General features: G+C 41.2%; 1 protein-coding gene across 2 annotated transcripts in view; it reads left to right on the top strand.

Moving 5' to 3' along the window:
* LOC147260515 (zinc finger matrin-type protein 4-like) overlaps positions 1-13,932 on the top strand; it is a 236,373-nt gene that overhangs the window by 94,573 nt on the left and 127,868 nt on the right. For both annotated transcript variants that reach the window (XM_086207136.1, XM_086207137.1), the window contains exon 5: positions 10,003-10,224. In XM_086207136.1, the coding sequence (XP_086063262.1) occupies positions 10,003-10,224 (222 nt within the window). The remainder of the gene's footprint in view (positions 1-10,002; positions 10,225-13,932) is intronic.

The following is a 13,932-nucleotide window of genomic DNA, read 5'->3' on the forward strand; positions in this document are numbered from 1 at the left end:
TCAATTTAGAGTATCAAGTAGCCTAGTCTCCAGTTGCATGTCTTTGGACTGTGAGAGGAAGCTGGAGTACCCGGAGAGAACCCATGCAGTGACAGGGAGAACTCAGACTCATGCAGACTCCACACAGAAAGATCCTGTGCCGAGCCGGGGCTCGAACCCTGAACCTTCTTGGTATGAGGTGACAGTGCCAATCACTGCACCACCGTGCTACCTGACATACCCACTAGTTGTCCTTAAAACATGATTGTAGTGTAGTTTAGCCACAGGAGGCCGTTCATGGATTGCCCACAGTGCTGCTGTGTTTTTTCACTATGAACTCTTCCCTTGAACACGTGATGTTTTCCACCCTGTTTAAGGAAATTGCAGATATAGTTCATCAGTATGGACCCAGTGTTTCCAGTGTCCTTCCTGTTTTATTCATAGACAATGTAGGTTTTATTTCCCCCCTCCTGTTTCCTTCTGCCTGTTAGTTTTCACCCGTCTCAGTATTTATTCAGTTTCTGTCTGTCGTGTCCTCTTTATGCCACCAACCAATCACCTTTGCCACATGTTCAATGTCTGTTCATTCCACTGTTCATGTCTCAGTCCTTGTGATGCTGCTTTGTTATATTGGTTAATTAAGCCAATCATGTTCATTCACTTGGGTCATCCTGCCTCCTGCAACATCACCGAATTTACAACAACGCTCCAACTGAGATGTTTTAGAGGGAAAATGAATATTCTGAGAATGCTGTTGATCCTACGGCCTAGGTTTGTCAGAAAGAAAGACAGAACTAAGGTGGCCTGGTGGTGCAGTGGTTAACGCTGTCGCCTCACAGCAAGAAGGTTCTGCTTATTCCTGTTAAGGGTCGTGGGGGGCTGGAGCCTGTCCCAGCGTCTGCGGGGGAGAGGCGGGGTTCACCCTGGACAGGTCTCCAGTCCATCGCAGAGCCAACACATATAGACAGACAACCATTCACACTCACAGTCACACCTACAGTCAATTTAGAGTATCAATCAGCCTCGTCCCCTCTTGATGTCTTTGGACTGTGGGAGGAAGCTGGAGTATCAGAGAGAACCCACGCAGGAACATGGAGGACATGGAGACTCCACACAGAAAGATCCTGTGCCCAAGCTGGGGCTCGAACCCGGAACCTTCTTGGTATGAGGTGACAGTGCTGACCACTGCATCACCGTGCCACCGAGAGTATTTTTGTTATCAATGTATTTACTGAAATCACTCCTAGAAAACAGCACTTCCCGCATCGACGAAGATGCAAAGTTTTCCAACTCTTTGCTATGAAATTGCTGTTTTTTTGTTACGGAAGTATCACGGAGGATTCCAAGGAGTTTGGCTGATTTTGCATTGATTCATTTGATGGCAGAATCCCGATTTTTCTTGAGGGTCTGGTTTATTAGCAGCCCTGGCTAGAAGCATTAAGCCAGTGCATCTGGCATATGGGCAGTCAAGAAGCTTTATCCTGACTAATGTCAGTGTAACCCTTATGGATTAAAATGCTTATTTTGGAAAAAGGCCAAATTGTGAAAATCCAGCCAGACTACATTTAACCTTATCAAATTTAGAATACTGTCCTTGTAGGAGTAATAGTGGCATATTATTGTGTATGTCTGGGGACCAAAGTGAGGAAGCAACCAACTGACACACAGATCGCCGGACACCAACAAAACCCCAAAGGCAGATTAATATTTGACTATTTCCGCCATTGAACTCTTAAAAAATGTGGTTATTCTGACTCACTGTTAGAGTGGAGAAGCATGAAACAGCATTTAAAACATCAAAGACACCAAACCTCTCAATGAATATTCATTGAAGTGATGAAACACAAACACCAGAATCAAATTTCACCCTCAAGCTTAAACACTTATTTTCCTCTTACACACAATCTCTCACGACTAATGCATCGAAGGAGCCCTCATGGTGCAGAGGAAAGGCAGAAGATTGTGTCAATCAAAGAATGTTGCTCAGACCCATATTCTTGTTGAAATAAAAGAACTGCTTGCTTTGCGCTGAGCTTCTGTTATCTGTTGAAACAGTAGTTTAAAGCACCTTTTATTGTACTGGCACCAGATCTGTCATAAATAGACAATGTCAGGAAGATAAATCTCTGGCACCAGGAGGCCGTGGCTATTGATTTCTTCATAAGTAATGGCCAACGACCTGGCCGAGTTCTTCTGTTGATCTGCTTGCCTCTTGGGAACCTCAATTATTCAGGCTGCTGCAAAAACTCTGGCTTGCAAAGCATTTTTCTCCTCATTCACCCCAAACACCCACAAAGGTGCTGCTGGTAAAGCCTCGATAAACACTAATGACAATATACTGCATTGCTGTTAACATGAGAGAACCTCATAAAATGGATTTGATGCTTATTTTCCTCCGAGCAGATGTTGTAAATCATCCTTTTGGGTCCATAGCCCCCTGTTCAAAACCCATGATAAACATTTTAAAACTGCACTGTCATCAATCTACAATGATTGTGCTGAAAAAGCCTGCGTAAGCTGTTGCTCTTTTATCTTTTTGAAGATAAAAGAATTGCATCTGACAGTTGAAATTAATGTTTCATGTTCTTCTAACAGGCCGTACCCTCTGCCTCCATATTATATCGCCTCTGTACGCTAACAACTAACCCCTCAGTGGCCTTTTTACTAAAGCTTGGCTGTGTGAATTGGAGTTTGTTCACTGACCCATATAGCACTCTTGATATGCAAGCATTTGTGGCTGAATATCAACTAGTGTTGCAATACTTTGCAATTCCTATTCAGTTCCTGCTATTTTAAAGCGCAGGCAAGCAGAATGAATGTTTATTTTAAATTTGAATGTTTTATTCAATCACAGTTACATGTATTTTCATATTCCTCTGTATGGATCATTGGGTTTTGTTCAAGAACTTTTTCCACATTCTGGCCAGTTTCTGATAATCAAGGCTGTGGGCACAGTAGCTCCCACGAATGTCACTTCCTTTAACAACTGCAGCTCCATGGGGGGAAATAATGTCCCTTCCTTCAGGAAGTAATTTGGTGAATTCTGGAGCTCAAATGTTTCCTTTACTATTAATGCTGACTCTAAATTTCACAACCTATTAATAGTTAATCAACAGTTAAAGCAGATTCATCAAAGCACTAACATGGAGCCATATTTTTAAATGAACCCATTCTGTTTCACTGCTATTTCTCCAACTATCAACTTAGCTGACTCAGCAATCAGGTCAGATTTTTACATTTCGCTGACATTCGAAGGTGGTGCAGCAGTAAAACAAAGATCTAAACCGTTCTGCATATTTTGGTTCTGGATTTTACTCATCGAACTCTGATGGAGAAACTTATTCTTTTTTTTTTTCTTCCATTTCAGTTCATATTCATGAATCAATCAAGATACAAGTTGAAGTATTTTATGTCTTAATAGGAATTATTGTTACATACTGCCTGGAAGTAGTGAAAAGAGCTGGTTTTGTGATATATACTTGGAGGCCCAACCATCAAGCACATTGAAAGTTTAGCCATTCCTCACTAAAAAAGCAGATCAGGTTCTGGTCCAGACTCTTGTAATCTCACGCCAGGACTATTATAGCGTCCTCTTGGCAGCGGCGCCTGCCTCCTTATCTGCAATCTATAGTCAGATTGCAAATTCTCACTCCCTCTGTTCCTCCACCTTTGACAGAAGTCATTCGATTCTGGGGCTTCGGTGGTGGACACGCTCCTTGCTTCTGTCAGAATGTTCGAGTCACTGCCAGCTTCTGACAAAAGACTCATCTACCTCCCCTAAACATTGTGACTCATTCCTTTCTGAGGTGTCAGTTGACAAAGAACATGTCGAGCAGCTGGTTCCAATTCTGGCAACAAAGCAAACCAACAAAAGCATCTGCTAAATGACACTAATTTCAATGAAAAGCCCAAATCTGAAATTGTCAGTAACTGCACCAAACATCAGGAAATCATCATTTGAGGTGGACTGTATTGGATGGTGATCTGATTGAAAGCAGGTTGGGAGAAAATGACAACAGACTGCTGTTCACAGAGTTTACTGTGGTGACATTCATATTTCATGATTGTGAAGCAGGTATTAAATCGCACTTTCTGCAGGGAGGAAGTCCCTCATTTATCTAGTTTACTGTCCTTACAACTATCTACAGTAACAAATGTAACAGCATCACTGAACGAAGCCTCAGGTGTGATTTTGCGCAGTTATGTGTTGTGTCTATAAACGAGAGGAGCGCCTTTTTTCATTGATCATCTCAACAGCTGTTTATCCGATCGCATAAAGATTATGGATGCTTCAAGAGAGTGTGGCACCTTGTTTTAAGTTGTTTCATGATTGGTTCTTAGTTTGACCACCAAGAGTTGTTTTCCTATTCAGTAACATTGTGACTGGAATGCATTGTGAAAGGGACAGAATGTGTTTGTAGGCTTTGTATATGTGTTTGCATCTGTGGTGAAAAAAGCAGTCAGACATGAACGACAGAACAAGGAGATCAAAGTCTTGGAGCACACAGAGATTTCGATCCAATCAAAGTCAGAGATTTTCGGTCCTATTTGGGCGATTTATGGCGTCAGGTGGTTGGCGGATGGTGTTACGTGTTTACTGTCAGCCTCATTTTGGTATTTAGAAGGCACCTAATCAGAGTACAAACCACAGCAAAAAGAGGCCACCATTAGAAACTAAAGTATTCATAGGCATGTGTCGGGCGTGACATCAGTCAAACCAGTCAGAGTGCCTCATGTCGTTCCCTTTAAAGCCCAGGTTGTGCCAGGACTTGGCATGCTGTTCAGTTCAGTGGCGCACGCATTTCTTCTTCTCATCTGTAGAAACGAACCTCCTTGTGCCCCAAGTGAAGACATGGACCCACAAAAGCCTTCAGAGGAAAAGAAGGCAGGGTTTCATACCCTGGCCTCAATGATGCTCTTTATGTTGAATCAGGCATGTTTCTCTCATGCAAATGAAGGGAACATTTAGCTCTTAAATATGGCTCGGTGACATAAACTAGAACATGTCAGATGACAAATTCAAGTTCTGTTGAGAGAATGTTGCATGCATATGTTCCAATTTCTACTGGACTTTTGGAGTTTTCTTCAAACCAGAATGATGAGCTGAATCTCTGAATCAACTGTATGCTTAACCGTAAAACGTGCCAAAAAAATCTCATCTGAATAAATCAATTTGATTTTGTTTTGTGTTGACAACTGACAAAGACAACACAGTATCGCATCTGGGGCATATGATGCTGATTCACAGCTCTTTATTTGTCCTCTTGGACTCCACTGGATTATCTTTGCACAACTCACAGTTCAAACAGAACCATATTTATTCTTTACTGGCCTGTTTCACAGCACCTCAAGTCATGTCTTGATGAGATTTTAGCTCCATTTGGCCACATTCACACATGAAAATAGCATTATTAAATATACATGGCAGGCATTATAATATTGAAATGTGAATTTGTGTAATTCATCTGAAATGAATGCAGTGTCTTTATATAACTAAGGGTGTTATGCATCTCCCTAGAGAGCAGCAGTTGTGTGAATAAACCTAATTGCTAGAAATGTCCTTTGAGAAAATATCTGAAGAGACTTTCAGGTTACTTCAGTTCAGATAGTGTAGTTGCTACTGCAGTCTTCCAATTTAAACACCTGCCACAGGGGCTCCAGTCCCCAGAACCAGTGTAGTGGCACAGTTACCAAACAACAGTGGAACTAACGTCTTTTCCTTCAAGCAGTACTTTGCCAAAAGGTGTATTTTACCAAATAGATGTATTGAGCAAAACCTTTTTTTTTTTTAATCTCCAAGCTATTGCTAACCCATCAGTGAATGTGCAATAAACTCACAATAAACGGAATTTCTTGGAATTGACACAAAACAAAAATATAGATGCAAGACTTCCATTTTTACTTCATTTTCCAGGACAGCAGGTAAAGATCTAAGATGTCTTACGTTTATGTGAAAGCTTTCTTTCGAACAGACGTTCACAAGTGAAATCCTTGTCAGTGAGTAAGAAGTTGTTAATGTGTGTGTTGTGTGTTGACTGCAGTTGAATGTTCATTTCACTGTTGTAATGTTTGGAACCGGGAGCCTGACCTGATCTCACGCCTACTTGTACAGTTTCCTGTTAGCGTTGCACGATGCTTTGGTGTGGGAGAAAGTGAACAAGTCGGTGCTGTTACTGTTTTTTGAGGAGCTTTGGATTCTTGTGCCCAGCTGTCGTACTGCCGTGATGAACCATTTCTTTTAGCAGAGCATGACATCATCGCCCCAGCCCTAATTAAGACTCTTGTCGTTGAAAGTTTCTTATTTAAAATGTTTCCAAAGAACCTCTCAGCCCAATTCCTGAAAGTTCAACAACATACTTTCTTATATTTCACAAATACACCTGCCAGATTTGAAGCAGATTGAAAACACACCCAATTCCTGCCCTCACAGCTCATGAAGTGATCCGTGTGCAGCAAAATAAGGTGTGTATTTATCTTCCTGACTCTGAAACCTATAAAACAGAGAAGCGGGCACCTTTTTACCGTGTTTCAAGTGTCCTTCACACGGCAGGTGCCACGTCGAGCCAACACCATCTGCCTCTTGGTATTGGCAACGAGCCCCGATCAAAAGCTCAATCAAAGCATGGAGGGGTGTAAAACAGTACGGCTCTAATGATGCACTAAATGGGAGAGAAGGGTTTGATTCCTTTATGTACCTGCTGGGTTATCTATGAGAGTGGAGGGCCCTGCTGCAATATCACAACCTGTTCTGAATGACGGGTCTGCCGCCCTTTATTGAATGAAAAGACTCCAGGTTAAACTGATGTGCTGTTAGACGACACATGGCACCGCCACCGCCACCGGCAGGTGACATTTTGTACGGAGAGGATTGATGCATCTGCTTCAGTGTGTGAAATGAGGATGTCACTTATTCCAGATATCGGGATGTGTTTATATCACTGGGAAAAGAAGTGGGATGTATTTTCTGCGGAGTCTCTTTTCTCTTACTTTCATTGCAAATTTAATCGGTTCATTTTTTTTAAAATCCTTTTTTCATGTTGTCTCAGGTCGAGCAAAGTCAGCTAGTACATTTTATGTTCCTGTTAAATGTTACTGTTGATAAATGTGTCCATTCCCATCAGTTCTCCAAGTAACAATTCAGGCTTTTTTATAGATTTTTTTTTTTTTTTTGGCCGCTCTTTGTTCTGGACTGTCACCTTAGCTGGTATGTGAAAAGATAAGTTAGGACACATAAATTGAAGTTACGACCAAATCAGATATTTCTTCTCCATGTGGGCTGATTCAATATGATTTTGAAGAGGAAGCTGCACATTTTGGAACAATTCAATAAAAAAGTAAGGCAAAGAATAATAAGAATAATTACTCTATTCAAGTCAGTACAGCAAACTCAGAATATAAAGAGTTAATTAATTCTAAGAGTTAATCTAGAGTTCAAAATGTAAGTGAATTTTATTTGTGTACCACCAAACAGACTGATTTACAGCTTTCATTGGTCATAAATATTGTTTGTTAGCTGATCAACTCAAGATGTCATTTGTTCCTCCACTTGGCATTTGAACATATGAAAGCAAAGGTTACCAATTCTAGCAGGATTATTATTATTATTGGTTAAGTCAACTTTGAAATGACATTTCTGATGAAAATGAATACGAATGCTGAGAGCTGAAACGCTGCTGCTAGACTGCACTGCTAATTTGAAAAGTTAAAAAAAAAAAAGCTTAATAATGAATGACAGATTTGGCAGTTGACAGTGACAGTTTGAAACGCTGACGCCCCGGCCGCGAGGCTAATTGTGATGTATCAAAAATGTTCGGTGCTTTTATGTTTGAATAATGCATAAATGAAATTAAAACGAGATGTGAGGAACATTTAAAAGATGTCAACTTTGAGTGTGAGTAGTTTGAATAGTGGAAAAATGTTTCAAATTTGGAAATGCATGACATTTGGAACAAATGGTTTTAATTTTTTTTTTTTTTGGTTAAGAAATTATTAATTTGGCCAAATGATGAACTAAATTTGCCAGATTGCAGTTTTACACCTCCATGAAATCTGCTTTTGACCTTTGACCACCAAAAACATTTCAGTCAATCTTAAGGGTCTCAGTGAATGTTTGTTTCAAATTTGAGGAAAATTCCCTAATGGTGGTCCTGAGATATTGCCACCTGGTAAGGTAACCTCTCACCTTTAACCTTTAAACTTAAATCGTGTAGGCTCATCCCAGAGTCAGAGAGCGTGTCGTCTGGTGATGAATTTGATTGTGGGACCAAAAATGACCAAGATATGCTGATGGAAACTTAGGTTTGCTTTATAGGAGTCTCAAAAAGTTTGTAGTGCTCAATTTGTGGCTCTGAGGATGATTGAGCAACAATACGACATATCAGGCTGACCTACACTTCGAAGTGATGACGTCTGCTATCTAATCTTGTCGTGTAGAAAACTTTATTCAATAGTCGTGCTATAAGCAGGACTTAAATGGGACGAACGTGTCCCTATGCAAAGTTATGTTCTGGACACTCTGTCAGTTAGGTTTTTGTTGAGTAAAGCAGTATTATAAATGGTACTTGAATATCTGTCTCTTTCCATCACATCACCCTCCTCGGTTTGCTGTAAGCCAACTGTCTTCTAGCTGCAGCTTGATTATCGTAAACCAACACACTGCCAATGCACGCAAGTTAGATTCACATTTCTCAATTATTCCTCTTGACTTCTGTAAATAACAATCATCATTATTATAAATCTTTGAACGCAGTTTGGAGCAAACAAAGTGAAAAGCTTGAAGTCAAGTTGTCGTTTGTGGATCAGTGATTTCTTTCTCCTTTAGTTCTGACTTCTCCTTTATCTCCACTCAAAAAAAACAATAAATATCTCAGCCTCTAAATTCTCCTCTCCTTCTCAACTGTCTATGCTTAAGAAGGTAATTGCCTGCATGTTATTGCTGAAACTAAGAGCTTTGATTTCAGGCTTTGCGCCATATGCTAGAAAGGCTTTGATGAACTATTACTCTACAACTTTAAAGCTTCCTTCTGTAGTTACTGACTGACAAGCCGTCACAGGCTGTGGTGCATATTGTCTGTGGGGCTGTTCTGCTGCCGGGCTGGAGAATATCTGCAAACTTGGGCCTTTTGGATTTAGCTTATTTGTGTATGTCAGATACACATCACTCCTTTGAAAACCCTACCTGTCTTTTTTGCGAGGTATTAAATCCATAACTGCTGTACTGTAACTGACTTCTGACCTCCTTCCGAAAGCAACTAAACGCTATATCATATCTGACAGTTCATATTGGCCTATTAGCTCGAGAGGTCACCCTCTAACCATAAAGTCCTGGATTTAAATTCTGCATAATGGCATGTAATTTAAACTCTACTTTGGGCTCAGCTCACTGAAGGCTAAAATGCTGACAGTTGAGGGTTTTCGCCAGAGTTCCCATTGACTGGTGTACTGGAACATAATGGGACAACAGTAAATGTTGACATAGGGCGGGCCAAGCACTCGAGGGTTAAAACTGATTAAGCTGATAGGGCTGTTTTTGCTGGGAAGCACTCAGTGAAACGCGGCGCTCATTCAGGTTAATGCCTGAAACCATGCATGAAAGCACAAGTGGGCAACAACAGGGGGAGCAGGCTCTTTATTCCGTTTGTCAAGTAGAATTGAGGTTTTCCTCTTCAGGCGTCTAATGGAGATAACAGCTTGTTATTCAGAGGGCTGCGCTAGCAGAGCTGCCGTCATTGTTGCATTGCTGTTGATCGCTGCTCATTAAAGCTCTTACGTTGGTCTCTGTCCCCTGGCTACAAATGTCTTCTGCAGCACAAATAAACAAGCAAACAAGGCAATGCCTCCAGCTTTCTGCCAGTCATTCCTTTTGATAACTTCTTATAGTGTTTAGATCTGAAGATCTGTATCACCAACAAGAAATATGAAAATGTTTGAAGACAAAGTTCAGAAGATAATATAGGAATATCTCTCGTTGAACCAAGCAGACCTGCAGGACTTCAGAGTTTTTTGTTGTGGTCTTTCCCTCAGAGGCCTCCCCCAATCCCGTCAAGAGCTCCCCAGAAACATCTCCCATGACCTCTCCACGACAACACCGGGACTCAGACCGCTACTGCCAGTTATGCAACGCCTGGTTCAACAACCCTGGCATGGCTCAACAACATTATGATGGCAAGAAGCACAAGAAGAATGCAGCCAGAGCAGACCTGCTGGAGCAGCTGGGCAAGACCCTGGATATGGGAGAGATGAAAGGTATGGAGGCAAATCAGATTCAACTTCACTTTTAAAGAAGTCACTTCACCCAGTCTGTATATATAAAGCACATAGGCCTATTACAGTGGCCTCTTTTTTTTAATTGATAAACATTTTAAATAAACAACTACATAATTTCATCATTATATTGTTTAAAATGCATGATAAATGTAATCTATGAGAGAGAAATCATTATATGCTTCCTGTCCATCTCTTTCCCCTGGAGCAATAGAAATATTGGCCAGTCAGTTTCTGTTTCTGAAACAAGAGATACACATAGCAACACATTCATCCAGCCAATCAGCATTCAGTGCCTTAGGGGCACTAAATATCTACAGAAAATAAACACAGTATATAATTATGAAAACCTTCTATTCAAAAAATGGTTTCCTTGTAAGTGCATTCATTCTTTTTGCAACATTTGAATGGGGGTTGTTTTCATCATCTGTCATTTTCTGACAAAGTCTAGAAAAGCTGACTTTTTTTCAACCATAGAATTGATTTAATGTGTGTGTTATTCCTTTTGTTTTGTTTTTTTTTTTTGTTTTCCTCTTTCCCGTATGATTGTACACTATAAAAAATAAGCAGTAGTAGTTGGCCTGGTTGGGCTGCAAGCCCAGCCTGCACAACTCACCACATCCATCCACCTCTACTGCCTCGCTAAAGTGCCACTGTCAACCTGGTGTGGCGACGCAGGCACATAGAAAAGTGTAACACTGATCCATCTGCACCATCCTCCACTTGTGAGCAATAGTGCCCTCCACAACGTGACAGTGATTGCACTGATTGACTGGAAACTCCGCACTGAAAGACCCCGTGCCCAAGCCCGGAACCTTCTTGCTGCGAGGCAACAGTGCAAACCACTGCACCACCGTGCTGCCAGTTAATGATGTGTTTCTTAAAATGAACAATGTTCTTACCTCTGTTTTTTTAAATGGCAGGTAAATACATTAATTTCTGATTATCTCACAGAGCACTGAACCGGCAGGTTGTGTTCAGTTTTACTGGATTGTTTCTGAAACTGACTGAATAAGGGACAGTTTCTTCACCAGCTGCCAGTGGCCTACAGCTTCTTTATTTTTAAATCATTTGCATCATGTGATTTTATTTTGGTCACTACGAACGACAGTAACCACCTCATGGAACAGACTCCTCTCTGGGCCTGGTAGCCTCTGTACCCTAGACAGCATGTTAATCCATCTGCTGATGGCCCTGTGTCAACCTCAAACATACGTGGAATGACTGAGTCACAGCAAGGTGTCCCATGATGCTGCACAGTCCTATTGACCACAGGCCTTCTCATCCATAGTGATGTACGTAAGGCTGAGTTGGTGGGAGGAGCAAATATCTGGCAATCGCCACTCATGGTGTAAGCACCTTGTCAGTAGGCTTGTGAAGCTGGAGCAAGCTGACGTGCACTTGAGGATGTCACTGACACACCCCCCGTCTGCAGGGGTGCTCGTCAGTAACTGACCTTGACCTCTGACCTGGAGAAAACGATTTCCCTATTGGATCACTTAACCTACAACAGATTTGCAGGGCTGTGTCAAGGGAGGTGAAAAGTGGTCCAGATCATTCTCAGACTTTGACAAAACAAAACCCTCCAGTGCAAGCCACGCCCACCTCTGGTCTGTTCCCCGGAGACAGAAACATTGTGATGTGGCTATACAGTATGATATGAGGTTCGTCACGAGATATTCTACAGAAGTTACTGAAATTCTCCCCATTTAAGGGAAAATACAATTTGTTATGCACCAGCTTGGTAATCTAATCTGTGCATTATTGTTTTATCTAATTTATTACTTCCTTGTTTGTCTTTAAAACCAGTACCCCTGAGGGTCAGCTTTCAAACCAGGTTTTGCTCTAATGCTGTCTGTCATGACTTCTGACTGAAATAGTGCTGGGTGCACGGAGATAATGGGAGGCAACTCATACAGCAACATGAAGAAAAGTGGAGGATTTTTATGTATCAAAAGGGGCTTAAATATTCAATATTGTGGAAAAACACCACTTTGATATATTGCTGTATTGATTTTATTGCTAGGAAATAGGAAGTGGTAAAAAAAGGCCTATATATTTAGAGATCCTCTCTACACATGGATTACGGCATACAAATATATCAGAAATTCTGTGTCTGGAATGGCAGTAAAAAATTACCACTTTCAAATCCACAATATGCCACCTACTCTTCTACCTTGTTACAAAACAATCCAGATCGTATTCATATGCAAATTTTTTTTTCATTTCACACATTAATTGGTGGACCCAAGATGTCTCCTTCTTCCCTATGAAGCTTGCTCTCGGTGTTTGTGCATTAAAGGCATTATCATCCTTATCCTTACATATTTTCAGTGCGCACATATATCATCCTACATAGTGAAGCACAAACATTCAAGAGAGGGAGTAAAAAGAAAAAACTACTTTTATGACTGGAGGGGTGAGGGGAGTTACATCTGTGCATTTCATTCTCTGTGTAAGCTTTATATATCTATTAAGAATAGCTAAAACAACAGACGTACTGTATTGACTGTGACATGTCTATATTAGAAAGGCTGTTAGTTGTGTGTTGCCAGCTATAAACAAAAAATATTATCAATCCAAACACATAAAAATCCCCTCCCCGGGAATTATTCTATTGAGTTATTCCTGCCATTGTTGATGTCATGCAGGGATGGCATGAAAAGTGAAATAACACATTATTGCAAACTTACATGAGCATAGATTCTGTGCACTTGTCTGTTACATTCACAACAAATCATCTTTACCCGCTGATGCATATCCCAGATCAGCTATTATGTTAATGCAAGACCTATTTTGGTCACTTAGGCAGATCTTGTGGGGAAGCAGCCTGCTGTTGCTGCAGACTGAGGCTCAGATGCTGTCACTTCAACAACAGTCGTTATCTTACACAGATCTATCTGTCAGATACTGGATCTGACGGAGCCAACTCCTGGAGGCAGCCTGTAACCTTCCATTTAAGTCTACATAATGTTATATTAATATAATTCCAATATGGACCAGACATCTCACTCTCTCTCTCTCTCTCTATCACTCACACACACACACACACACACACACACACACACACACACACACACACATTGAAGCAGCATTCAAGTGGGAACACTGCAGACTTTTTGTATCTCAGCCCTCTTGAATGGAGGTGTCCTTCCGGAGTCCCCCAGCATGTCACAAGCTATTAATTTTACACAGGAGGGGGAGAGCGTTCTTGCTTATGTGACAATATGTCAATAACAATTACACAATATTATTCCAGCCGGTGGTAGGCTGGCTGCCAGAGGAGCAGAAGGAGCCCGGAGATGTTGTAAAGGGCATCAGGGCATGACCGCAATGAATGGGAGAAAGAAGTCCTCACAGCTGATTGGACACGGACTTTAAACTCCAGGCCTGCTTGGTTCTTTATGTCTGGAGGTGCGTTGCAGCTGGTTGAGGGCAAATTGAGCTCAGCCTTTTCATGTTGGCTTCTGAGATTTTGTCACACGATATATGAATGGGTTTAGTTTGGTTTCAAGTTTAATTAACATAATCTATTCTGTTCTCCTTCACAAACAGGTTAGGTTTAGTCTCCACTCCACCTCTCCATCGGGGAGCTACGATTCATAACATAAAGCCGTCTTTATCTCCAGCTTTATCTCTTTTACACAACGCCTGTCTTTGTTAAGATGAGACTGATTCTCAGACATCAAT

The sequence above is a fragment of the Aulostomus chinensis genome, chromosome 6 (assembly GCF_037954235.1).
Source record: "Aulostomus chinensis isolate RoL2024-O1b breed Wild chromosome 6, RoL_Achi_v1.0, whole genome shotgun sequence".
NCBI classification, from domain to species: domain Eukaryota; kingdom Metazoa; phylum Chordata; class Actinopteri; order Syngnathiformes; family Aulostomidae; genus Aulostomus; species Aulostomus chinensis.